At 60.3% G+C, this 25,024-nt stretch overlaps 1 protein-coding gene across 6 annotated transcripts in view; it reads right to left on the bottom strand.

Moving 5' to 3' along the window:
* The window catches only part of GSE1 (Gse1 coiled-coil protein), a 407,885-nt gene that overhangs the window by 44,858 nt on the left and 338,003 nt on the right, over positions 1 to 25,024 (bottom strand). Inside the window, exon 1 of one of the 6 annotated variants that reach the window (XM_026494659.4) lies at positions 8,916 to 9,924. The exons of the other annotated variants lie outside the window; for them this stretch is intronic. Coding sequence (XP_026350444.2) covers positions 8,916 to 8,922 — 7 coding nt within the window. The 5' untranslated portion in view covers positions 8,923 to 9,924. Of the gene's footprint in view, positions 1 to 8,915; positions 9,925 to 25,024 lie in introns of those variants that run through there. 6 annotated transcript variants of the gene reach the window in all.

The raw sequence follows: 25,024 nt of genomic DNA on the forward strand, positions 1-25,024 counted from the left end.
GAACCAGACAACAATAAAGCAAGAAAAGGCCAAGAGACAAGGTCAAGGCTGGAGCCCAGCTCTGTGACCCCAGGGAGGCGCTCCCCAACAACACGGACAGTCATCATAGCCGCGGCGGATGCACGGACTGCTTGGCCCAGATCATCAGAGTAACTCCATGAACAGACCTCAGGCAGTGGCGAGGTTGGAGAGGCCGCCCAGAGTCACCCCGCAGGGCAGAGCCGGAGCCTGAGCAGAGGAGGGCCCCAGCCAGCCTGGTCCCTCCCACGCCACGCCCACCGTTTCCGCACACCACTGCCTCCTGGAGATGGGCGGCCACTGCCGAGGGCCACTGGGGTCGCCTCCCATTCTGCAGACCCCAGTCCTGTGATAGCACCCACCTGCGTGCCAGACCCATTTTACATGTGGCAAACCGTAGAAGGAGGATTTGACTTTGGGACCCCCACCTCCCCACAGCTCCTGGCTGGATAGCATCTACCTGGGAGCCACGAGAGGCCCTGGTGACAAGCCTGGATTGGGACCCTTTTCTGTGCCTGATGGCACCTGAGCTAACCAGGCCACCTCTGAGCTGAGTCTCACTCACAAAGGAGTCCTTTCAGTGGACTCCCAGAGGCACGGGGTGCAGGAAGCGGGTGGGGGTCAAAGGTGTTCGATGCAGAGGAGAGGTCCCGGAGGAGAGAAATCCAACCCCGCCAGGAGGCAGCCACTGAATTCTCCAACTTACCATGGAGCAGCAGGTGGGGAAAAGGCCAGGAGGGCAGGGGTCAAGGCCAGGTCCTGCTGAAATGGATAAACCCGACTAAGCGGGACAGACGTTGAGAAACAGTGGGGAGAGGAAACAGGCCACTGCTTGACCAGCCTGGACCCCACTTCCTGCTCCCTCACTGCACTCAGGCTGGGTGCGGGCCAGGAGTCTGGGTGTTTCAACAGCCCCTGCCTTACCCCTCTGGTGAGGGAAGGTCAGAGGATATCAAGAGCCCTGTCCCTCCAATACGGAGTGGGCGTTGACAAAGCTGCCCGTGCAAGGCAGGCTTGGTCCCCCCCCAACCCTGCAGCCCCAGCCCCTAAGGACACTGGGTACGTCCTCAGCTAACAGAACAGGGACGGAGGTACACCAGCTGCACCTCACAAACCCGAGGGGAAAGGGTGATGCCCAGCATCCCTGCTCAGACGGGGGACCAGACTGTAGGTTGGAAAACCAGCCAGAAGACCAGTTCCTGGTCTGGCTCCCACCCCACTTCTCAGGGGGATCCTGCCAGGTCTGAACCTGTTTCCCCATCAGTAATGGGATTGGGGGGGAACTAGACGCAGGGGGGCAGAGGCTAAGCATGCCTTCTCTGACCTTCAACCTGTCTTTATTTGGCTTGTTGTCAAGCCATGTTGCTTAAATGCAAATGTATTGAGATTTGAAAATAGGACGTTTCCAGTCAAAATTAAGATGCCAGTTTCTCTTAAAAAATTAGAAGCCACCAACCCCTAACCCTGAGAACGGCCACTGTCCCAAGTCCCCACCCTTCCCTACTACTGTCTCCAGCAGGTCTGCTTGCTCAATGCAGGGCTGTATCTTACCAGCTGTGAAGCTACGTGGGCTTAGGCAATGAATGGTATCTGTAGGAGCTTACCGATCGACGGGTACCATGGACAGGACCCTAGAGCTGGACCCTCCTACACGGTCGATTTGGAGGTGAGGGCCCACCAGGAAGGAGGCATGTGGCTCAAAGCCAGAGCACTCCAGCCAGGACCTGCTCAAATCGTAAAACGGATTTCTGCTTTTGGAAAAAGGTCCATTATCATAATGGTCAAAATGGCAGACCAGACCCTCTCCTACTGGAAACGTACCTACTGAATTCTGTATACGGATCTGCCAAGCTCACAGAAGCCCCCGTATGTGTGGCATCCACGAACACAGGTTAGAGACCCCTAGGGCACAGAGTGCTTTAGGTAGAGAACACTGAGTATTAACATCCATTCCCAACATTACACACCTGGGCCAAAGGAATAAGCGGAATCAAAGATAAGAGCCCAAACATCCAAGTTCTAATGGTACTTCCTCCCGGGCTCATGTACCATCTGCAAAGCCCTGTGGGCTATGCCCAGACTTCAGTAAATGTTTCCCCCCCCCTCCCCCGGCCGCCCCTGAGAAAACCAACTACCCTGTGGCCAAAATGCGACCTCAGAACAGGGCCCCCAGGTGAAGGTTCACCATGAGCCATGAGCTCCCGGTGCGAACCCTGCCGCAAGCCAGGCTGGTCGCCTTCTGTCCACAGCTGTCCTCCATCAACTGCTGAGAAGTGGACTGTCCAGGCCTAAGGAAACCTTCACTTCCTAGACACAAATCCCTCCACGGCTGCAACTGGGAACCTGGAAGTTTCCTGCAACCCAAGCGGGACGCTGAGGCCCAGAACCGGGTCTCACAGGTGTCAGGCTTCACCCTCGGGGACCGCAAAACCCAGCTCTTCTGGGTCATACAGCGAGAAGCACCCAGTCTGCCCCGGAGACCCCCCGGGGGGTGGGGGCAACAAACGCTCTGAGGAACGGGTGCTGGCTACATGAAGGGCTTTCTTCCCCTCTTGGGGGCCAAGGGTTGAGGGGTGCAGAGGGAAGCCCGCTTAGCCAGAATCGGGTCAACAAAGGTCTGGGTTGCTGCTGGTGAGCAGAAGCGCCGTCCTGACCCCCACTCCTAGCTGCCCAGCCTTTACACGTAGGCTTGCCCTTCTCGGCACCTGTTCCCCCGGCCAGTCCCACGGCAGCTGTTGGGGGGGGAGGGGCTTGCTGCAGGTGGCATGATACCCCGAAGTGTGCCGAGGGCTCCCACTGTCACATGCTGGCATGGACCCCCTACCAGCCACAGCATGGCACGAGGGGACACGACACTGGAAACCAGCTACTGGGTTAAAACGCACTGCCTGTGACTGAGGTGGAAAGTCCGTGTGCTCAGACAGGAAAGGCCCGGACACCTGCCTGATTGAAAACACAGAATCTCGCTCCTCCGATCCCCCGTGAGCCCAAGCAGGGCTGACCAGACATCCCTCTGAAGAGACCATCTATCCAAATGGGGCCCGGAGGCCGAGGGCAGAAGGGGTGCCAGGCATTCCGCTGCGGGCTGATCCCGAGCTTGTTTTCTTCTCGGTTACAGGGGGACCCCCCCCCCACTCCCGAAGTGGCAGGGAGAGATCACACAGCCCTGCGCTTCAGGGAGGCACCAGTCCCTGCTGAGAACTCGGGCTTTACGTATTCAACTTTGTATCTTCCAGGCTGGCGAGCCGGTCTGTGAATGAATAGTCCAACCCCCAGCACACGTAAGATGGTAACAAAGACGCAAAGCTAAATGCAAGCCGGAATTCAGTGGGACGAACCCACTCGCCACTCCTTCCCTTCACTACCAACCAGCAGTTACAGAAGGGCAGGCAGGCATGGGCCCCCTGGGGGGCCCCCATTTCTCCCAGCTAATGGGCAAATGGAGATAATTCCCACTTCACAGTCACGCCCTCCTCAAGGACAACACAGTCTGTGCTGCGTGTCCCACGAAGGCATCCGCATGCCCCCCCATGGGCTGGGTGGCATGCCAGCTGGTGCCCCGGGCTCAGCACAAAGGAGGCCCCTGCCCACCTCGCTCGGACACCTGGTCCTCCTCAGCTTGACACACAGACTTTCCTCCGGGACGGCTTAACCTGCCCAATGTCGATACAGCCCTGACCAAAAGCTCACCGATCGGTTCCCTTTATTGCTGCCTGTGGCCACAGACCCATCATCTGAGCACAGGAAGGGCAGCGCTGGGGGAGGGGCCGCAAGCTGGCTGAGAAAAGGGATGTGCGCACGGATCCGCGGTTTCCAGGCCAGGGGGGCTGGGGAAGCTCCAGAACATGCCTTTGGTGGCCCCAGAGGGTCAGCAGAAGCTGATCTGGAATCTTGAGCCTGTGAGCCTCGGTGAGAAAAGTGGCCTCAGCCCCTCCCACATCCAGGGCTGCAAGGTTCGGGGTGGAAGAACAGAGCCTTCCGGTTTTCATGAATTAAAACCCCAGGAATACTGGGGTCACCAAAAAGGGGATGATGTGGTATGTTTTCTTTGACGCACCCTCACACAAGAGCCCTCTGTGCCAGGCACCACCCTGAGCCTTTAGGAGAAAGCGTTTGACCTCAACCATCCGAGGACACAGGTGCCCCCGTTCGTCATCCAATTTTACAGATCAGAAAACAGAGACCCAGAGGCCCTTGGCGGGAACGGTAAAAGTGAGAGCAGACGCCTGCTGGGGGCTTACCTCATGCTTACAAGGTTGTCAGCTCCCCTGGGCTGCTGTCCATTCAGGGGCAGGTGTGGGGCATCTGTGTCCCCTAAATCCTCAACACGATGATGGCCTCTGCACCCCATGGTACAGATGGAGGGATGCCCCACACCCGGCTCTGGCAGCCCCGAAGCCACTACAATCAACGTGCAACTCCTCACACAGACATCAAGTTCTCCAGCCGGAGGAACCGGTTCCAGCACTGGAAGGCTTGGCCGGAGCTTCAGACCAGCACAGAAGCCATCCACCCGAACACAGCTCTGCATCTGAAGGCCCCCTTAGGAGAGCTTGCAGCTCGCCTGGGCCAGGTAAGGAGCACTACCCTGAGAATCTCATCCCAGGTTAAGGCAGAGCCCAGAGCCATCCAGCGACCCCATCATGGGGTCTCCACCACCTCCTCCAGTCAGGTGAGGGGTTCCAGCTCACTGGGTGGCCTCACGTAACTCTGGGGCGAAAGGGACAGACTTTGGTTTCCCGGGTAGAACCCCAATTCTCCTTAAAAAGCATCAGTCCACCTTCCCCAAGGAGAGAACTCCTTTACGCGCTGCCCACTCCCCCGCCGGCAGAAGGCACTGGTCACTCAGCTCTGACCACATGCTGCAGGCACCTGGGGTGAGGGAGGGGGTGGGGTTATGACGTACAGATGTCCGGGCCCCTCTTCTAGAGACTGGGCTTAATTGGCCACAGGTTGGTCTGGGTGTTTTCATGTTCCCCAGGTGATTTACAAGTGCGGCCAAGAGTGAGTCCCCTCACCCCGATCTCCTTCAAGTAAGTCACCCCCATAAATCTCCAAATCCCTCTGGGGCCCACAGAGCCTCGAGTTCAACCCCATCTCCTCTCTTGCACTCTCCTGGACCCCTCCCCATAATCTGCAGCCCCCTTCCCTCCAGGGCTGCCCCCCCCAATCCCGCTCCCCAGAGGCTACTTTCACTTCCCCTGGCCCCACAGTTGCTTCCCCTCTGCACTTTGGAACATGCTCAAGGCATGAAGAAGGGAAGGGCAGGGGGGCTGGTCTCAGGGACCCTGGGGGGCTTTGGAGCCGCCTGGAGAATCCCAGGCAGGGGGCAGCCTGAGCAGACATAGGAGCAGAGCACGGAGGCCGCGTGGTGTGGTCCTGCGGAGCCGAGGCCGAGAGCCCGAGGCTAGTGGAGGGGAGAAGCGGCAGAGGCCAGATTAAAAGGCCCCCGGCGCGCGTTCTGGCAGGCGTGCAAAGGGCTGCTCTGGACCGCTCCTGAGTTATCTGTCCCTACACCTCCCAGCAGCAAGCGCCGGCTGGGTTCATAGGAGGCGCTCAATAAATTCTCATTGACAGGAACACTCTGAAACGTCACCTCCCGCCTGTGGCCTCGGCTGGGAGAAGGGCCAGCGTGGGGAAGTGAAGCCGGCAGCTCGAGGGCCCACACTGCACTCCCAGAGAGAGAGAAATGAAAGCAAGACGGCCGGTCTCCAGTGCAGTGGCCAAGCTGAAATGTCACCTCCAACACGGATCCCTGCAGGTTACAAACCAGCTCTCCCAACACACCAGCGAAGGGGAGAAGGCGGCCTCACACAGCCCTGTGGTTTGGAGGCTCCTTGTGTTGCCATAACAAAGATAATTAACGTGCTACCACCCAACCCCAGCCCAGTGTGGACTTCGAGTAACCCAAGCTGGGAATTCCAAGCCTTCAGATGGGGCCAGGAAAAACCGGCCTTGCTGGCTGACTCCACAAGCCCCTACGAGTCCCTGGGGCAAGAAGAGAGGTAGCAGCCAGGTCTTACTCACCTGCATTCTTCTGGAAACGTAGGAGCCACCAGCACCCACCCCCCAGGTAGGGGCCCAGAGCAGGGGAGGGCGATACCACCTGCCCGAGGGTCAAGGGCAGTTGGGGACCAAGTGAGCCAGGGAGGGCTCAAGTTTGGAGGTGCAGGTCTCAGGTCTGCCACTGAGTGGCGCTGTGTAGATTTCGCTCTGGTGCTTCTGGTGGGAGATGCCGAGCCCGGGGGCAGGCGCCTTCTGCTTTGAAACCACAAGGCTCTATGGGACCTGCAGCCCCGGAACTTCCCCAGAGACAGGGAAGTTACGGGCAGGACTGCCTGAGGGGACAGTTTTGCTAAGCCCCCCCGGAGCTTCCAGAGGGGTCCCCTTCTGTCAGCTTTGGGGCTGGCCCCCATGTCCCTCTGAGTTTGTTTGCCCACCTGTTAGGGGCCTGGTTTTCAGCCACAGCACACATTAGGATCACCTGGGGGCGGGGGGAAGGACTTCGAGCATTCTCTAGCCTAGGGCCAGGAACCCAGACACTGGGGCCTCACTGGGTTTGGGGAGACCAGGCCACTAGCAATTTTAGAAAACCAAGCCCGGGGATCTATAAACCCTTTTCAACTCTGACAAGCCAGGACTCTGAAAGCTGTCCCCAACAGGTCAGGGCCTGTACCAGAGGGCAGCCTGTTGCCTTGCTTGGAGCCTGGCCCCAAAGATAGGCCGGTGCCTGGAAGCAGGATGGGCCTCCCAGCTTCCCCTCCCAAGGTAGGGCTGACCCTGGCTCTCAGCCCCAGCTGCTCACCAGCTCCAGACTCAGAGGCTCTCAAGGTTCAGAGAAAGAAAACCTCCAAGTGTCAAAACCCGGCCGGATCCAGCTGCCCCCACCTTCCCCCTTCCTCGCCGTGCCATCTACTCCCGCTTGGAGACCAAGTGACAAAAACCAACCCAGCACCGGCCACGAGGCGCCTCCTGCACCCCTTCACCCAGGGGTCAGGCCCGTGCCGATCCAGGCTACTCAAAACTACCAAGGCAGCTGCTTTTACAGAGCCAGGCCAGCCGGCTTCCTCGTCCACCTGGGCGGGTGGAGACTCCCCGGCACGGCAGGCAGGCTGGGATGACGCACAGCCTGCTAGTCGGAGCCTGCGCCCAGGGCCCCCTCACCTGTGGCGTGGCCCGGCTGAGTCAGGCGGCAGCCTGGGCCTCCCGTTCCGCCATCCCCGCGGGTGGAGGGGGCCTGTAAACACAGGGCGAGCAACTTTTACGTGCCCCAAGCTTAAGTAACACTGAAGCAGATCCAGAAACAGGATCATCACCTGGGGTTTCCCACCCCCTGCTCTCCAGTCCTTGGTGGGGAGGGCACAGAATCCCAGGGGAGAGGAGCCAGTTGGCCAACCAGGCCAAGCACCCCACCAGGACCTTCTGGCCCACCATCCCCGCCTCCTAGAAATCGGCTTAGGCCGGGAGGTTCCCACCCAGAGCACACCGGCCTTTTGTTCCAGCGCCTTCATAAAAGGAGTCCTTTTTTTCATCTGGTGGTCTTGCTTTTTGTTTCCAAACCCCAACCTGTGCGGGTCCCAGATAAGGCACCGCAGGGGTTAACAAGGGTTTAATGTATTTTAGATGCACTTTGCAGACAAAAGCTAGTTTACAAAACAACAGCCAAATCGACTCAGCTCACGGCTGGTAGCCACCACCCAGCTGGGGGCCAGCAGGTGCTTCCCCACCAAGCACACAGCCCTTAAAACTTAGAGCTGGCACTCCCGCAAGGGGCCTCCCAGACCCATCAAGTCGGGGGTGGGAAACGTTCTGGCATCTCTTCCCCCAATCCAGAGAACCCCCTTCTCCCCACGACCTGCCGCCAGCAGCCTCCACTGCACACTTCTAAGTGGTCCCCTTGTCCCCACCCAGAGCTGCGGAGGGCGAGCCCAACTCCCGCTCCGCCTCCACGAAGGGAATTTAATTAGCCTGCTGGAGAGGCGGGCGGGCGGCCGAGGTGTCTCTGCTGCTGCAATATAATTGAATCGGCTCCACTCGGTCGGGCCACTCGCCGCCCATCAGCGCGGCCGCGGGCCCGGGAGGGCTGGGGGCGGGGAGGCGCATCCAGGCGGAGCAGGAAGGGCTGGGGAGGGAAAAGGGCAGCGCGAGTGGGGGGCGGCGGATGCAATCACCCTCCCACCTCCGAGGCTGGGGCAGCCATCTTCGGCAGGAGGAGGGGCAGGGGCACCGCTCCAACGGGGGGAGGGGGTGGGGGAGAGGAGGGAGGAGAGAAGCAGCGGAGCCCCGGGCGCGCCCTTGGGAAGCAAGGCGTGGGGGTCGGAGACCCTGGAGCCTGCAGCCCCGCCCTCCCGGCGATCTACCCGGCTCCGAGGGGAGGGGGAGGGGACCAAGACAAAAACCCTAACCGCGCGGCCCCAGCCGGCGAGCTCCGCCGCGCACCCCCTCCCCGCCAGCCCGCCCCAGCCGCCGCCAGCACCTGCCGCGGGGGTGCACGGCCGCCCCCTCGCTCCCGCCGCGGCCGCCACAAAGTTTTTGCCCCGGCTCCGGAGCGTCGACAGCTCGCCCAGAGCCCCCCACCTTCCCACTCCCCCCCGCCGCCCGCGCGCACTTACGCGCCCCTCCCTGGACGCGGCCACCGAGCCCGAGCCCCGCGGCGGCCTGTGTCCCCGCCCCGGGCCAGGCAGCCCCGGCTGCGACCCGCGCGGGAAGGGGGGGTTTGGTTGCCTGCCCGCTCGCTCGGCTCTTATCGCCGCTCGCACTCCGGGGGAAGTTGCCCGGGAGCCGTTGGCGGCCGCCCCCGGGGAACCCGCGAACTTGGACGAGGAGGCGGCACGGTGGGCGTGGGGGGGGGTACGAAGACCACCTCCCCCCACCCCCGCCCAGCGCGGCGCGCTCACCTTTCATGCCAGGGCCCCGCAGCTCCGCCTCGGCTGACACATGCTGGAGCCACCGTCGCCCAGTGTTTGTCTAAACTGCTTATCTCACCCGGGGCTGCGCGGCGGCGGCGGCGGCGGCTCGGGCCCGCTGGGGAGGTGGAGCTTCCGGGGCCCCGGCCAAGAAACACCTGCTGCTGTCGCCGCCGCCGAGGACACACCCAAGCGCAACGCCGCCCACTCCCGGGCCACTGGCTCGCTCCCGGCTCCCTGACCTCAGCCAGCGGGAGGTGTCGGGTTTCAGCCACAAACACACGCGCGCGCACCGACAGGCGCCCGGGTACACCCGCGCGGGCACACGCCCCTCCCCAGCCCGGTGGGCCAGGTGAGCCGAGGACACCAGCAGGTAGGGGGAAGTGCCACCCTCGGGTTCCTGGGGGCCCCTCGCTTGACTGCTAAGGGGTCCCAGGTACAACGGTGTTCAAGACCGGCCACTTAATTCCAAAAGTAGGGAGCAGTAGCTTCCAACATGACCGCCACGCGAGCAGAGAGAGCCCTTGAAGGTCTCGTGACCGCCGGGTCTCCGGTGCCTACAACAGTGTCTAGCCCAAAGAAGGCCCAATAAAGAGCGGATCAACTCACATGTTCTAGAAGCCTTTGGGAGAACAACTTTTTTCAGCTGGTGTGCGTGTTGGCGTCGGCGCAGTGTGGGGTGGGGGGGCAAATCAAGATCGGCTGTGTCCATTTATCATCCCTACCGCACCGCACGAGATTCGTGACCTTACTGCCCCAACTTCAAAGGGTTGAACATGAAAAACTCAAGCCTCTGCGCCTTCCTGCCAAAATTCTAGGAACTACCCCCTCCCGTTGTTCTAAGTAACTTTTGGGAAGGCCACATGCGGGGGGCAGGGGGGTACTTCTTTAAAGAACCTACGTCTCAGAGGCTGGAGAGTCCACGGAGGCGCCGCTCCACCAGGGGGATCATTAAGTAGCTGGGGTTGCGGTCAGAGGCGAGGCCGCCCGCCTCCAGAAACTGGCACGACCCACTGGGCCTCCGGCCCCAGCGCAGCGCCTCCCCATTCCTGGCACCCCCACCCACCCACCCTACCTCACCCAGGCACTTGACAGACTGGAATGACTCAGGGAGCGTCCTGAAATTCCTGGGCACCCACAGGCGGCAAGGCGAAGGACTGCGGGCCCCAGCCTTCCTCCCCCCACCCCCGCTCCGCCCCGCCCCCACCGGCGGCGGGCGCCTACAACCAGCCTGGAGCCCACCCCCCGCGCCGCCTGCGTCTCCAGGAAGCGCCGGGTTAATGGGGCACGCCTCGCCCGACGCCCCTGGCCTCGAAGCATTCCGGCGCCCCGGGGTCTGACCCCGAGCGCGTCCCAAGCTCCCGGCAGTGTTGCGGAAGCCCCAGGGTCTCTCCCTGTACATTCTCTTTTGAAAACTCTCCAACCTACAGCTTTCATACTTTTGAGCCTGGAGGCAAATCAGTACCCCCACCCCCAGGCGGCCGCCCCAGCGCCTCGCTGCGGGTTTCAACTTTCGGACCCAGGTGCCAGCCCGCGCTTCTGCCAGCCCCAAACCTGCCCCGGGACATGCCCGCGCCGCGCTTGGCAAGGGCGCACGCTGCCGTCGCCGCGGGCCCAGCCTCCCCCGCCTTCCTCCCTCCTTCTCCCTCCCTCCCCGCGCCAGCCCGGATTGCGATGGGAGGGAGCGCTGGGCGCCTGCCACCCCCCATCCATCTGTTCCAGATGACGCTGGCGGGCCTGGAGCTCTCGGGCCCGCGCCAGCGGGGAGCCGAACCCGCCTATGTGCCCGCTGTGGGGCTTGGGGCAGGGCCCCGAAGGCGCCCCCAAGCCACCCACTCCCCTGGTCCCCCTTCGACCTGGCGCAAGCTGGGGCACACGGAGTGGGGGAGCACGCGGGTCGCCACCCCCTCCTTGCACAAGGCTCCTGGCCGACCACAAACGAAAAGGGAAACGGACCCGCGAGGCCCGGCCAGGGGCCGTTACTGGCTCCTACCTGCGGGCGCCGGTCGGCCCTGACACGGCGCGGGAGGGGCGCTTCCCCTTCCCCACCCGCCTCCTCTGGGACGCGCCTCCCTCCTGCGGGCCTCAGCCCTCGCGCGACACTGCACGCACCGCACAGTACCTCCGCAGCGCGGCCTCCGGTAATTTATACCCAGCAATGGCCGGCCGATTCACCGCGGCCCAGACGGCCAGGACGCGGGGGAGGGGATGCCTCCATCCCCGCCAGGACACCCTGGCGGGGGCAGGGAGGGAAGAGTCAGGAGGGAACTCAGCAACAGGCCTAGGGCCTTAAAAACAAAATTAAAAACCTCTGGGGCGGTTCCAGCCCTTTCCCACCTGAATTTCAGGCTGCCGGGGAGGCGGAGAGGGGAGGGGAATAGCATGCAAATGGCCAACTCGCACCTGGCCGGGAGTCTCCTCCCAGCGTGGACTTCCAGGTCCTCCAAGGCCAGCCTCCAAATACCTCCTACCGGGCCTGACACCGAGCTCCCACTTACTTCCCTTCAACCCTGGGAGGCCCTGGTGAGGGAGCAGGAGTCAAGTTCTTCCACCTGTTTGAAGAGGACCACAAGAGCTAAACAAAAATTGCACCACCGTACAAATTTGGCTAATTTTTAGAGTTGGCAGTTCCATCCCTGATAGACATCGGGTTCTACTGGATTACGAGACGGGTGGTCTGATCCCGTTTCACAGATGAGGAAGTTGAGGCCGCGAGTCGCTCAAGGTCACGTGGGCACTGCTGCAATGGAGCCGTGCCTGGAGCGGCTCACACCTGGAGTCTCCTTGCCCGGCACTGCCGCGGAGGCCAGCGGGGGTGCTGCACGAAACCGCAGCGACCACCGGGAGGCAGCAGCGAGCTGGCGGAGTGTGCTTTGCTTTGGTTGTGCTGGCGGCCGCCAGGCGGGCTGGCACGGGGGAGATGGATGACACTCACTGTCAGTGAGCCCAGCTCGAGGAAATTAGTAATCCGGGAGCACGGCCTCCGAGTTTAAGGGTGGGAATTGCTCTCCTGCAGCCCGCGCTCCTCGCTAACGAGGTTTGTAGCTTGACTCCTAATTTCCCGCCGCTCGGGGCTCTCAGGCTGGCGGTCCTCCATTTCCCTCCAGGCGCGGTTCTTTCTCTTCCCTCTTCAGCAGCTCCCACCCCGCAGCCTTCCTGGGCAAAGTTCTGCCTCCCTGGACCTCCTCTCCCTCATTCCCATTTGCCCGGAAACAGAAGGCAGAGACAAAAGGTTCAGGGTAAAAGGGCAAGGTGCCAGAGCCAGCCCTACGCGGGTGATACAGGGACACCTCCAGGGGCTGGGACACCTGCCTCAACACTGTGTGCCAGGGGCAAAAGGATGCAGGTGCGTGCTTGCCTGCCCCTCACACCCCTGCCAGTCCGGCGGCCCTCCCCCGGCTCTGAACACCTACTCAGACGGATCCCTGCAAATCCAGCCCTGCCTCCATGAGCCTCGAACCGTGAAACCGGCACAGCCAAAAAGACAAAAAAGCAGGCAGTCAAGGATAAGCCCCGGGGGCCCCTTAAATCGCCCCCAAGGCTAGCAACTGAGAAGGCAGCCCATGATAGAGAGGCCCGGAAAGGATAGTCTGGAAAGGCGTGCCTCTGACCACGAAGGCGGGCAGTCAGTCAACAAATGCACAGAGCCGGCTCTGCTGCACTAGCCTTCCCAGACAGGCAGCCAGAAGTGCCAGGCCCACCGCTGTCAGCATGCTGCTCTGAGACCTGGCAGCAGACACCAGCGGCAAGCTGCGGACAGAGGGGTTGCAGGACAGCAAGGCACTGGGAAGCCACGAGCGCGTGTACCCAGTTGGGCCAGGTGAGGTTGCCAGAAATGTAGGCACCAAGTCCCAGCACAGGGGCCAGCGTGTCGTCTCTGATGGCGCCTTGACACCACAGAGGATTATCCAGAGTCCTTGTGGGGTTAGCGGGAGGCACAAGGAGTTTAACAGCGCCCTCGGCCCTGACCAGGTGTTCCCAGCACACGAGGACACCGCCACCGTCACAGGGCCACAGGCGCCTCATTCAGCACCTGTGTCAGCACATTAAGCGTCAGGGCGTTGTGGGTGGGAAGGGAGTTTGGCTTTTGCCATTTACCAAACACCCAACTTGTGCCAAGACAGCTCACCCTAGGTCTTGCAAGGTGGGCTGCGTGACCTCCATTACAAAGCCTGGCTAGGAGACCAGAGGAGGTTGACTTGCCTAGGGTACAACAAATTAGATCCAAGCTTGATCCAGAGCCCAGCTGTCTGCCTATACCTGGCCTGTGTCTGTGATTACCTGTTGCAGATACACCTGGGGGGTTGGGGGTACCCATCACCCAGAGCCTGACACCTGGGCATTTGTGCAGCCCCTCAGCATGAGTGGTCCATCCTCTCCAAGGTGACCAGCCCAGGGGAGTCACATGAACACCAAGGGCTGCTGGGCAGAGGGTCTCCCCAGGTGCCCCCTCCACCTACAGCCTGCCCTTGAGCTGGGCTCAAATCTTATCTCTTCCAAGGCTCTTCCCATCCCCGCCTCTGGAATTTATCCCTCCAGGCACTGGGTCCCAACTGCAGTAGGTCTTAGACAGACAAAGGTGTGTGTGGGGGGGTGTCTGTGTTTGAGAAATACAGATCCCCAGGCCACCCTACAGAGCCCCCGTCTGGGCCAGGAGGGAGCATCCTTAACAGGCTGGGAGAGGGGTGTCCCATCTCCAGGTGGAGGCTGGAGCCCCACGCTCCCATCTCCCACAAGACAGGCTGGAGGGCAGAGGGACTCCATGTAGTTGTGACTTGGCCCCAGCACCCCGGCACACTCCTGCGCTGACTTCACGCAGATCTGCTGAATGGGTAAATGGAGGCAAAGAGCTGCCGCAGAGGGTGGTGGGGGAAGGAAGCTCGCCTGCCCGCCCTCCCCAGCCCCGTGGACCCTGCTGAGGGCAGAGCCAGCTGCCCCCCACATCCGAGGGTGCTGGGGGGACGAGCTGGCTCCCGGGGGGGGGGGCCAAGGTCACCTGCGGGGGAGCAGCAAGGGTTAAGGCTCGGTCGGTTCCCTTGGCCGAGGTGACAGGAGTTTGCCTCTTAACCCCGGGCTGCCCCAGCACTTCCTGCCCTTCCGCCAGCCTCCAAGCTGCACTCGGCACACAGCTGCACTCCCTTACAATCAGTTAACAGCTGTTTTGCATAGATTTTCAATTCTAATTGCCTCGCTTTGTGAGCGCCGCCGAGCCCCGGTGAATGGGGAAGCCGCCGCGCGGCTAGGAAGCAGGCGGGGAGGGGACACTCAACGGGGACTAAAAGGAAGCCAGTGTGCGCAGGGCGGGCTGCCTTTATTTCTTTTAAATAAGAAAAGAACACCCCTGCCACTAACTGCCCCCGCCCCAGCTCCTGCCTCTCCCGCCCCAGCCGGGAGTCTGAAAGGGGGCTCCCCCCCCACCCGCCCCAGCCCGGGTCCCCTGGGGGCAGCTTCCAGCCCCGCCCCGCCGCAGGAGCCGAGCCCCTCCCCCAGCCCCCAGGCTCCCCGGTACCCAGATATGGGAAGCTAATTGGACAATAAAGTTGAGCTGCAAGGAAACGCGCTCTCTGGAGACAGCTGGCATCTATAAAAGAGAAATATTTGCATTTAAAACCTTTAAACTTTATACGGCGGGGCCAGGCCAAGGCGGGGGGAGGGGGTGGTCGAGGGAGGGGGAGCAGCCACTCCTAGGGGTCCACAGAGGCTTTTCTGCCACCGCTGACTCCCCACCCCACCCCCCGCCCGGAGGGCCCCCACTACCTGCACGATGCCAGTCCGCTAGCACTCGCCTGGGTGGCCCTGCCGCGGGGTCAAGCACTGACCCTCCTAGCTCTAACAACCACTGGGGAGCTCGGCATTCCTTCCCAGCTAAGCGCCCCGGGTCAGGGTCCCCCTCACCCTCGGGTGGGGCCTGGCTGAACCGCTGCCCATCCCCCAGCCACCTGGGCAGAGCCTTAGCAGCCCCCCCAGCTCTACAACCTGTCCCTCCCCCTGGCTGCAGCTTCCGGCCAGAAGATGATTTGCAGCAAGAAAGCCCCCAAGAGTGGCACAGCTGTGTGAGGGCACTTCAGCCCTTCCGCATTCAGAGCCCTCTGGGGTGGTGCCACCCCACCGCCCGGATGAGGAAATGGAGGCGCAGAGACATCACCCCACTTTCCAGGGTTGCCCGGGGCACCTCCTCCTCCACACTGCTGTCTGGGGTGGGGGGCCGGGCTTCATTTCCTGGCTTGCCTACTTCCCATTTTTCATATTTGAGAGAAACCTGGCCACATTTTCCTACTGTCAACGTCTGAGATGTAAAGCAGGAGAGAGTCTGTTCCTGAGTGGCCTCATTTCAGCAGACTTTCAGGAAATCACAGAGCACTCAGGATCCCTCAGCGCCGAAGCCTGTCTACCTGGCAGGCCTACGCCACGGGACAGGTGCGTGCTCCCAGGGCAGGAGCAGAAGCTTCTGGGGCAGGGACGGCCCAAAATGGTGGCCAATGATGTCAATTAAGCAAAAACCCCACCAGAAACATGCCCCCTGTCTCATTTACAGTGGCGTCAGCCCTCCTCAAGACCTCTGTTCTCGTCCGGAGCGTACAGTCCAAGCAGTGCCATCTGGCCTGCTGGGCCACCAGTGTCCTGGCTGGGCATTCAAGGCCCCAGATGAGCGGTTTTTCCACCATCACCTCCCCCTTGAGCCCCTGACCTGTGTCCACACCCCCAGCAGGTTTTTCCACTCTCTCTTCCTCAACATAACCTCCTGTGCATCTTTGTTAACCTCATTCAATGATCATCTGAAGAGCAAACTGCTGAGGGGGCTGAGGCCCTGAGGCCAGATGTATTGGCCTAAATAAGCCTGCAGGACCACTGGCCCAGCCGGCTGGGCAAACTGCCACCTCACCCCGCATTGACGGTGCCTGCTGTTGACAGGCGAGCAACACCCCCTTTCCCCTGCTTTAGGGAGGCCTCAACAGGATAATAAACTACGGGAGCCTTGCACAGTGCCTGGGACACAGCTGCAGCTCAACAGAACTGCTTACATTGGGTGCAAGGAGGAACCGGGTGGAAGGACAGCTGCAAAAGAGAAGTCTTACCGGGAAGCGCTTCTCAGGCGGGGGGCTGGGCGGGAGAGTGCGCCAGCTCCTGGGGGTGGGGGCTGTCAGGCCTGGCAGGGATGCAGCACCGGCCTGGCATGCTCTCTCTTGCAGGTCGTGGCAGGAACGGCCCTCCCTTTGCCCACACGCAGGAAGAGGCCTTCGGGAGCCCAATAATCACGCACCATGTCCCCTGTGGAGGCCTCAGAGTCAGTCCTGCTGGTGGGTCTCCTGCAGGCTCCTTGCAGACAAGACGGAGGGTGGAGCCTGCCAGGCCACCCAAGTCTCTTGGTTTTGCCACTTATTTTTGACGCTGGCAGCACCTCGTCACAGCACGTCCTTCCCAGAGATGGATCTTTAGATATCCCCCTGGGATGGAGCTCTGCACCATCGGGCTCTCTGCTCAGCGGGGAATCTGCTTCTCCCTCTCTTTCTGCCTCTGCCCCTCACTCGTGCTTGCTCGCTCCCAAATAAAATCTTTAAAAATAAACTAAAAAAACCCCCCAAAACCTCAACCCACCCAAATGGGGGGGGGGGCAAGATGAGTGGATGAACAAACATGGTCTAGCCACACAGGGGACTTTTATCCAGCCACAAAAGGGAGTAGAGTCTGGGCGCAGGCTACAGTGGGGTGTCTCCCCAGAGCGGGGGAAACACGTCCGCACCACGCTGGGCACGAACATCTGAACATCCGGGGCAGCGTCGTTCGTTAGCGGCCAGAAGGTGCGAACGACCTAAATGTCCATCAACTGACCAGGGGATATTAAAACCCCATGGGTTATCCACACCCTGGAATGTTACTCAGCCGTGCAAAGGAGGAGAGAGTGACACGCGGTCCCACAGGGAAGCACCTTGAAGGCAGCACACCGGGGGACAGAAGCCCGTCCCAAAGGGCCACCTCTCATGTGATTCCACCCCCACCAAATCCAGAATAGGTAAAGACACAGGAGTTACTCATTGCCAGGGGCTGGGGGACAGGGACTGGGAGTGTGTGCCAATGGGGACAGGGTTTCCTCTTAGGGAGAAAAAGCATTTTTAGAGGTGGCGGTTACAAAACTTCGTGAATGTATTCAATGGCTCCGAAGAGGTCACTTTAAAATGGTTAATCCTACTGTTACGTGAATCCTACCTCCGTTTTAAAAAAAGATCCTAGCTGAAGCCCCCTTGCTTGTCCCGGGGAGGGGCCGCAAGGCAGGGCCCGCAGTTTGTAGAGAGCCCCCAAGCAGACACCGCCTGGAGACCTGGAGACAGACATCCCCTGGAAACTCCCTTCCCCCCACCCGGCCCCCTGAGGTGATTCCAGAGAAACCAGAGCTGTTCAAGCTTATTTTGCTTCCCGGGCCTTTTTCCACCCCCAGCCTCTCCCTGCCCCCCACACAGACCCGTTCAGTGCTGTCTCTGAAGACCAGACCTCTGAGCCCTCAAGGGGGGGGCGGGGGTGCACAGTGCTCGGTTTTGCCTTATCAGCAGTTCTGGGCTCCAGGGGGAGGGCAGGCCTTGCCCACGCGCTGAGCAGCTGGAGGTCATGCCATGGAAAGGCACACACCTGTCTCAGAGCAGGCTCCTGCCACCTGGCCACACCCGGCTGGAAAGCAGCCAGCTGTGATCTGGGCAGGCCTGGGGGACCAGGGAAGCTAGACGCAGGGCAGGTCACTGGTGGTGGGGAAGCCTTCCAGCCCTGGATGCCCCCCCACCCCGTGTGTGCCCTTACTGTGGGGTGGCAAGAGCGCTCCCATAACCCCACACACCGACCGCTGTAGAGGCCCATTTCCACCTTCTGCGCCTGGACGCCCAGTGCACCCAGAAATCTGGGTGGTTCCCTCAAGAGCTTCGCAGGAACAGCCCTTCTTTGTAAAAATTAGTCAGCGGCCCTTGCGCTGGGTGAGGGGTTTTCCTCTCCCGGGCCAGTAGGCTCATTGGACAATGCGCCTGGACCCCCGCCCAGCCCCTCATGCAAGCAGGCCACAGGCCCGGAGAGCACTGGGAGAGGGACCTTGGGACCTCGAGTCACCCTGAGTCCCAGACAGATCTGGGTGGGCCCAGTCACTTAACCCCGCTCAGCAACAGACCAGGAGATGTGCCAGAATCCCGGCCTGGCCGAGGTCCGCAGGGTCACCGGGAGTAACCACTCCCACTCCTAAGGGATCCTCAGAAACTTACTTCAGGGCATCCATTACCTGATTTTCTCTGCGTTTCAAAGCCTTCAGAGTTCTTGAAGGACCAAATCGCCCTGAAGAATGGTCCCCTCCTCTGAATTTGCACACAGGCGTGCACCCCGATGCTGCCCCATCTCCTAGGGCCTTCAACCCTCCCCCTCGGTGCGGGGGGGGGGGGGGCTGCGAACCAGCCAGGCAGCAGCCAGGGTTCGCCCGGTGCCTACTTTGTGCCACGCATGCTGCTCTTGGGGCAGGAGGCTGAGCTGGGGTGAACCCTGCACCCTCCCCTCAGACTGCTCTGCAACTCCCCGCCCCAACCTTTCAGGACGTCAGTGCCTGACAAATTTCTGGATTAATTAATCTATGGCCTGTCATTAAAATCCCAAACTGTCACCAGGACAATAAAATCCCAGTTGCCCTTACCGCCCGCCAACTGGACAAGCAACGCACACAGACACCAAGACCTGATATGAGCAGAGGACCGAACCCCCCACACCCGGCCTCGGGCCCCCACTGCCAGCCGGGGGGCCTGGACAGAGGTCAATGCCAGGGCTTGGTCTCCCCCAGATGCTGTGAGGAGCCCCTCGCTCCAACTCTCGCTGTATTTATGTCTTTATAATTCGGTCTCACAAATGGAAATAATCAAAGAGGAAGGATTACACTGAAGTTGTCATTTTCACAGCTGGAAGCTGCTGGTGCCAAGGAGGAGGCAGTCTCAGACGCCTCTGGGTGTCCCCAGCCTCCCCACCACCACCCCACCCCTGCATAGAAAGTGGGAGGCGTTGCCCCCTGCATTGTCCTCCCCTCTCAATTTCTACCTGCGGGTACCAAGAAGGGCCTTCGGGTTTCCTCCTGTGTGGCCCTTCCAGCCCCAGTCTGCAATGCTCCCATCCTGAGACACCTGTTCCCAAGCTCCAGCTTCCCACTTGGGCATCCACTTGCCACCAAAGGTTGCCCTGCCTCACCCCACTCTCAACCCGGGTGTCCCACTGTGACCCAGCGCCCTCCTGGACTTCCTCCAGCATCCCTCCTGGGCTCTGACCCTCCCACCCCTCTGACCCCACCTCTCCTGCTTTGGGTCTCCACCTTCACCCTCAAGACCCCAGGCCCCCATCTTTCCAATCCCAACATGCAGATCCCCGCACCAGCCACCCCACCTTTCCAACCTCCCCACACAGTCCGCTCCAGAAGTGTCTCACGTAGCCTCTTTAGACACACCGGGCCCCACCACACCGGCCTGTCCTGTGGCCTGCCATCCTCCCTAGACAGGTTAATGTGGACGAAGAGCGTCTCTTACCTTGGCTCTGGCTGTACTCACCTCCTCCGAGTAGCCTTCCTGGATGTGACTCTAACCCCCTCTAGTGGAAGTTGACCTTCCCATACCCGGGGTGACTTGCCCGTTCTTTACTACCTACCTGCCCTGCGCTCTGGAGAGGCCGAGCCACTGGAGAGGAAGCGGGCCTTACTTATTGCTGGGCCTTCACAAGCTCTTAAATAAACGTTTGCTGAACTGATTTAAAGGAAATTAGGAAGCCCCTAGGAGGACACAAACCCTGATCAGCAACAAATGCTGCACGCATCCCTCCTGCCCCAAAAATAAACCCAGCCAAAAACAGAACACAGGAACCTCCTGGAACATACACTTGGAGCCCTCGCTTTCTAGAATACTGAGCGCCTTCCCAGAGCTGATGCGGATGGATTTTTTCCCACCGACGCTTACAGAGTCCACATCTTCGATGCCACACCAATCCCTCCCCCTAAGAGTAGCTAGAACATTCTGCAGAGTCCCCAGGAAAACAAATGCTGAATTATTGGGGTTTTGGGTTTTTTTTCTTAAAACACTCCCCGATGATCTTAAAAGAAATACACAGACAGGATCACCGTGGGAGCCTTCCACTCTGCCATCCCCACTTAACACCAACCTCTGGACCAGAGTTCAAACCAGCCTCCTCTTGCAGGAATGACGGCGATACCGGAGAAGGCTCCGGCCTTCACCCTCCGCGAGGGATGGCAGCTCCCAGCCCCTCCCCTTGGCCCACATATAGGGCTCGTGGCAGCGGCGGCTCCCTCCTGACCCGTGTCCCGCTCCCGGGCGGCTCCCCGCGGCTCCCCGCACAGACCTGCCTGGCTAGCAATTTGAGCTCGGGGTTAGCACGGCCCAGCCCAGGAGTTCTATTCCTGGCTCAGCTGGCAAATTGCTTCGTGACCTTGGGAAAGTCCCGACGCCGCCTGACCCCATCTGTGAGCACTGCGTGCTGCTGCGACCCAGGGTGGCACATTACAAGCGGCCCGGCTGGAAGCCTCGCTGTTGGAGGTGACCCCGGTGTCGCCAGCCTGCTGCACAGAGCTGGGGGACGAGTGCCTTTTGCACAAAACCTGGACGGCCTCTCGGGGCACAGGGAGAGAGCAGGGCCCGGGTCGTGGCCTCAGATGCTCCCTGGGGGAACTTGCCCTGGACTTCTGTCACAGTAGGAGGACTGCCACCCTCCCCCTACGGAGAGGAGCGTCTCAGGGCCCTGACCGTGGGCTCTCTCACAGGTGACTGCGGCTGGCTGGCGTCTAAAGGAACGAGGAAGAGAAAGAGGGAGGGGCCGTACAAAGCGTTTCTCCCAGCCCCTCGGCTGCCTCTGATGTTTCTGGCGACTCTTCTTGGGATGCAGAGCAGTCAGGTGACGTGGAGACACCTGTTGTCCCAGCTGGCCAGGGCAGCGCCTGCACAGGAAGTGGCCCTCAAGACCTGGCGGACAGCTCCATTAACCTGTGACCTCCAAACTCCACCCCTGACTTGACACCTGCCAGGTGTTGCTGCCCCCATGTCCCACCCCCACGTTCTGATTTGGGGGTGGGTCCGGGAACCTACATTTTCAGCAGGTAAGCCTGCCCCACTCTGAATGGGGGGAGCCCTGGGGCTCGCCCCTTCCAGAACCTCCCTGTCTGTCATTCCAGCTTGCTTTGTCATCTGACTTGTGGCGTGATCCTCTTTAAAAATTAATTTTAATTTATTTCTTCCCCGCCTCTCTTCCCCCAAAAGAATTCAAAGCAGCATTGCCAACCTCTGATATGGAGACGTGTTTATTATTTTTACGGTTTCTCCAGGAAGCTCCCTGGAACTCGAAGGGGAATTATATTCAGAGAGAATTGGGTCCCCAGCGTAAGTAAACATTATTCATTTAACAACTTCTATCGGCGCATGGAGATGTGAGCAGGGCCGTACCCAGAGCTGTCTCCTGTGGTTACTGTAAGATTTAATTCACAATATCCAAGAAAAATAATTAGGGGGGGTGGGAGGGAGGAGGGTGTGGGGAGCGCCACGGCACTGGGGCTGCGGGAGCCACCCCCTGCCCTGTCACCCTGATCCACCCACGGGCTCTGTCACTGCGTGGCCCGTGCACGCTCATTCAAGTACCACTTGCAGAGACCAGGGGGCTGGTGCCCAGGAGCCCATCTGCACGGAACTTTTGGGAGAATGGATTTCCAAGCTCAGACCAGCCAAGCCACCCCTCCCCAGAGCTCAGCTGTTGGGGGAGCAGCCCCAGCCCAAAGCGTCTACCTGGGGGGCCCTGCCCAGGAGCTCCTTCCCTTCCTGGCTACCCAGTTACCCAGGAAGTACACTTCCCTGGCGTTGGCCTGGATCCTCAGAGATGGCTGAGGGACCCGGGGTTCAGGGGGGATTAGGTGTCCCCACTCAGCTCTCTGGGGGGCTGTGCTTTCATTAGCACCTGTAAATTATCCTGGCAATTCCTGAAAGATCAAAGTTGTTTTCACTGTGCACGTCTGGAGGCAGGACACAGAGCTAGAAAGTCAGGCTCTCTGGGAGGGGTGGGGGCACTCCTGTGAAACCACCACCTGCTGACCGGTGGGGAGAAACCCAGGCCGGGGGGCACACGCACCCCTCCCCACGTGACCAGGCCCGCACTCCTTTCCCGTGGCGGGCGGGCAGCCCACACTGTGGACACATCTGAGCGCAGCCCACGGGATGTAGACGGCAGGAATCTGCAGCAAACAGCCTCGAGGACGCCTTGTCCAGCATGCTCTCTGAGAGATGACACGGTGAGCAAACAGCAGACAGGACGCAGGCCCAGCAGAAAGAAAAACATTTTTCCTTGCACACTGTCTCTGCAGAAGGGGTAAACATTCTCCCTGAGACCGCCCAGAGTCAGGCCAGAGGAACCACATCTCTCCACTTTTATGTTTTTATGTTCTGTTAACAAGCCCATCCTCTCCGAGCCCGGGGAGCACTCCAAATCCATGCTGGCCTGTGTCTTGCTTTCCCCCTACCATTCTAGAAGGCAGCAGGGACACCCCCTGCACACGCCCCCACAAATCTGACCTCTACAGTCCAGAGAGGTTCAGTGATGGGATCCAAGTGACAGAGCCCCAGAGACAAGAGGAAAATTCAAATCTGACTCCCAGCTCAGACCTCCCCTCCTAGTGGGAGAATCCAAAAAGTTCTAACCCAAGACCAGTAGCAGCCAAGGATGGCCTTTCAGTTAAGACTGCACATACGTGAATGCTTAAGACAGCGTGGTCCCATAGAACTTTCTGGATGACTGAAATGTTCTCTGAGCTGTCCCTTCTGGTTGTCACCGGCCACATGTGGCTGCTGAGCACTTGAAATATGGCCAGTGAACCCAAGGGGCTGAAGTTTTAATTTTAACTAATTTATTTTTATTTATTCAATTTTTCGTTTTAATGTAGGCTCTCCACCCAGCATGGAGCCTGACGCGGGGGCTTGAAGTCTCGACCCTGAGATCAAGACCTGAGCTGACACCAAGAGTAAGATGCTTAACCAATGAAGCCACCCAGGCGCCCCTGATTCTAACCAATTTAAAATGCAAAATTTTAAATTCAATTAGCCACGCATGACCGGTGACTACTGTACTGGACAGCAGGGAATATGAAAATAACCCCTTTTCTGAGCCACAGGATTAATATTCAGCCCGAAAGGTACATAGTGGGCTCATGGAGAAAATCATCTGAATATTTGAACTCAGGGCTTCCAGAAGAATGGGGCACGGAGCTACGGTGAGTTCAGACCCCCATCTGCCCTCAAGGGGGTCTCCTGGAAAGCCACGCTCTAGAGACATCACAGGGGTCTGAGAAATCTCCTTTCTGGGAAAGTGCCTTGAGGCCTCATTTCCTGAGTTAGCAGGGGGTCAGTGGCTGAGGTTCCCCCACTCCCTTTAGGGGGACACATCGCAATGGAGTGAGAGGAACAGATGCATGTTTCCCAGAGGTGGGACACAGCAGCGGGAGGGGCAGCCCAGGCTGCCAGAGAGAAGAGCCCACTTAGGGACCTCGTACAGTGATTACGGATGGAGGAGCAGATGGATGGAAGGGAGCAAGGAAGGAAGGTGGTTCTCATGGACGCGTGGACGGATGGAAACCAGGAAACATTTGACATCCGAAGTCCCAGCCACAGGGACCGTGTCCAGAGCTCACCCAACAGGCCTCAGTGGGTTTTCAGGAAGGAAGATACCAATGTTTTCTGGTCAATAAGATCATGACACTCGAGAGCGGGGAAACTGTCTTAGGGGTTCCCGGCCGGGAGGCACATCACTCTCCCCTGGGCTACATCTCTGAATCGGGAAAGGGGCATTGAGCTCTCAGGCTGACAACTACAGGCCGAGCCCCCCACATAAAGGACACCTCCGGGGTCTTTCCTGGTGTAGGATGCGTGTGCAACCAGGGCAGGGCCAGCTGGCGAGGCCTGGGGAAGGCCTTCGAGCGACAACACTATGTCGTGGAGGGGCCCACAGGGGCCAGGGAACGGGCGAGGGGGCCCCTGTGCTGGTTTGGCCCCACAGATACCGGGGACGCAGGGATGGCAGCCCCCTCCCCCAAGTTTCCTCCCCGTAAGCCCCCAGGGGTCCCTTCCCCAGGCCTCCTCCTGCCCTGGGTCCTTTACACCACACGGGTTGCCTCTCCATGAGAGCCCTCTGCACGGCCTCCTGGGCCCCCGTGATGGCTAGAGGAGGGCAGTGCCAGCGCCGTCCCCATAATGAGCCATCGCGCACCTTGGCGGTCACAGGTACTCAGCCAGGCGTCGCCTGAAGGACTTCATCCCTCTCATGCTCTTTGACGCTCCCAGCAAGCCTGCAGGCAGAGGAGTACGGTCCCATTCTACAGATGAAGTAACAGCCAGGGAGCACGCTCAAGTCCCACAGCAAGGGTGACCCCGTGGGTCCATCTAGAACCCACTCAGATCGTAGGAAAACGCTCATCCCACGTCTGCTGAACGAATGAATGCACAGATGAATGAGCGAACAAAGGACAGTCTGAAGCAGCTTCTCATGGTCCAGGGACCGAGGCTTGGGGGAAGAGATGTGTGGAAGGCAGGCAGCCCCTGCAGAAGGCCCCGGCCAGGCGACCTGGCCAGCCCAGGATCCCCAATTCCCCTGGAGACTCCTGGGCTCACAGATGGGGCCTGCAGCACGGAAAATAAAAAACGCCTCCAGCGAAGAGCAGATGGAGAAGCTGACCGCAGTGGGCAGAGATCTGAGGGTTCTAACCCCTGCCCACCTGGCCCGCCGGCGCCCCAGGATCGGGCCCGGGCCCTCCACAGCGGGCCTCCTGCCCTGGCTGTCAGAGCCGCCCCGCAGACCTCAAGCAGGCCAAGCCTTGGGCAGCCCCCACCGGTCCCTCCCTCCCCCAGGCCTCTCCTCCCTCCCTTTTCTGCAAAGAAGTCAAATTTGCCACTCTGACGCATTAACCAAGCCGGGTAATGAATGGCGAACGAGAGAGACGCAGGCCAGGCGCGGACCCCAGCAACCGGGCAATTTTCCAGGCTCTGCTTCCGAGCCCCTCCACTCAACCCACCCCCCCCACCGCCCGCCCTCCCCAGCCCCCCGCCCCCCATAAGAGAGAA

Source organism: Ursus arctos, unplaced genomic scaffold (genome assembly GCF_023065955.2).
Source record: "Ursus arctos isolate Adak ecotype North America unplaced genomic scaffold, UrsArc2.0 scaffold_19, whole genome shotgun sequence".
Classification (NCBI taxonomy): domain Eukaryota; kingdom Metazoa; phylum Chordata; class Mammalia; order Carnivora; family Ursidae; genus Ursus; species Ursus arctos.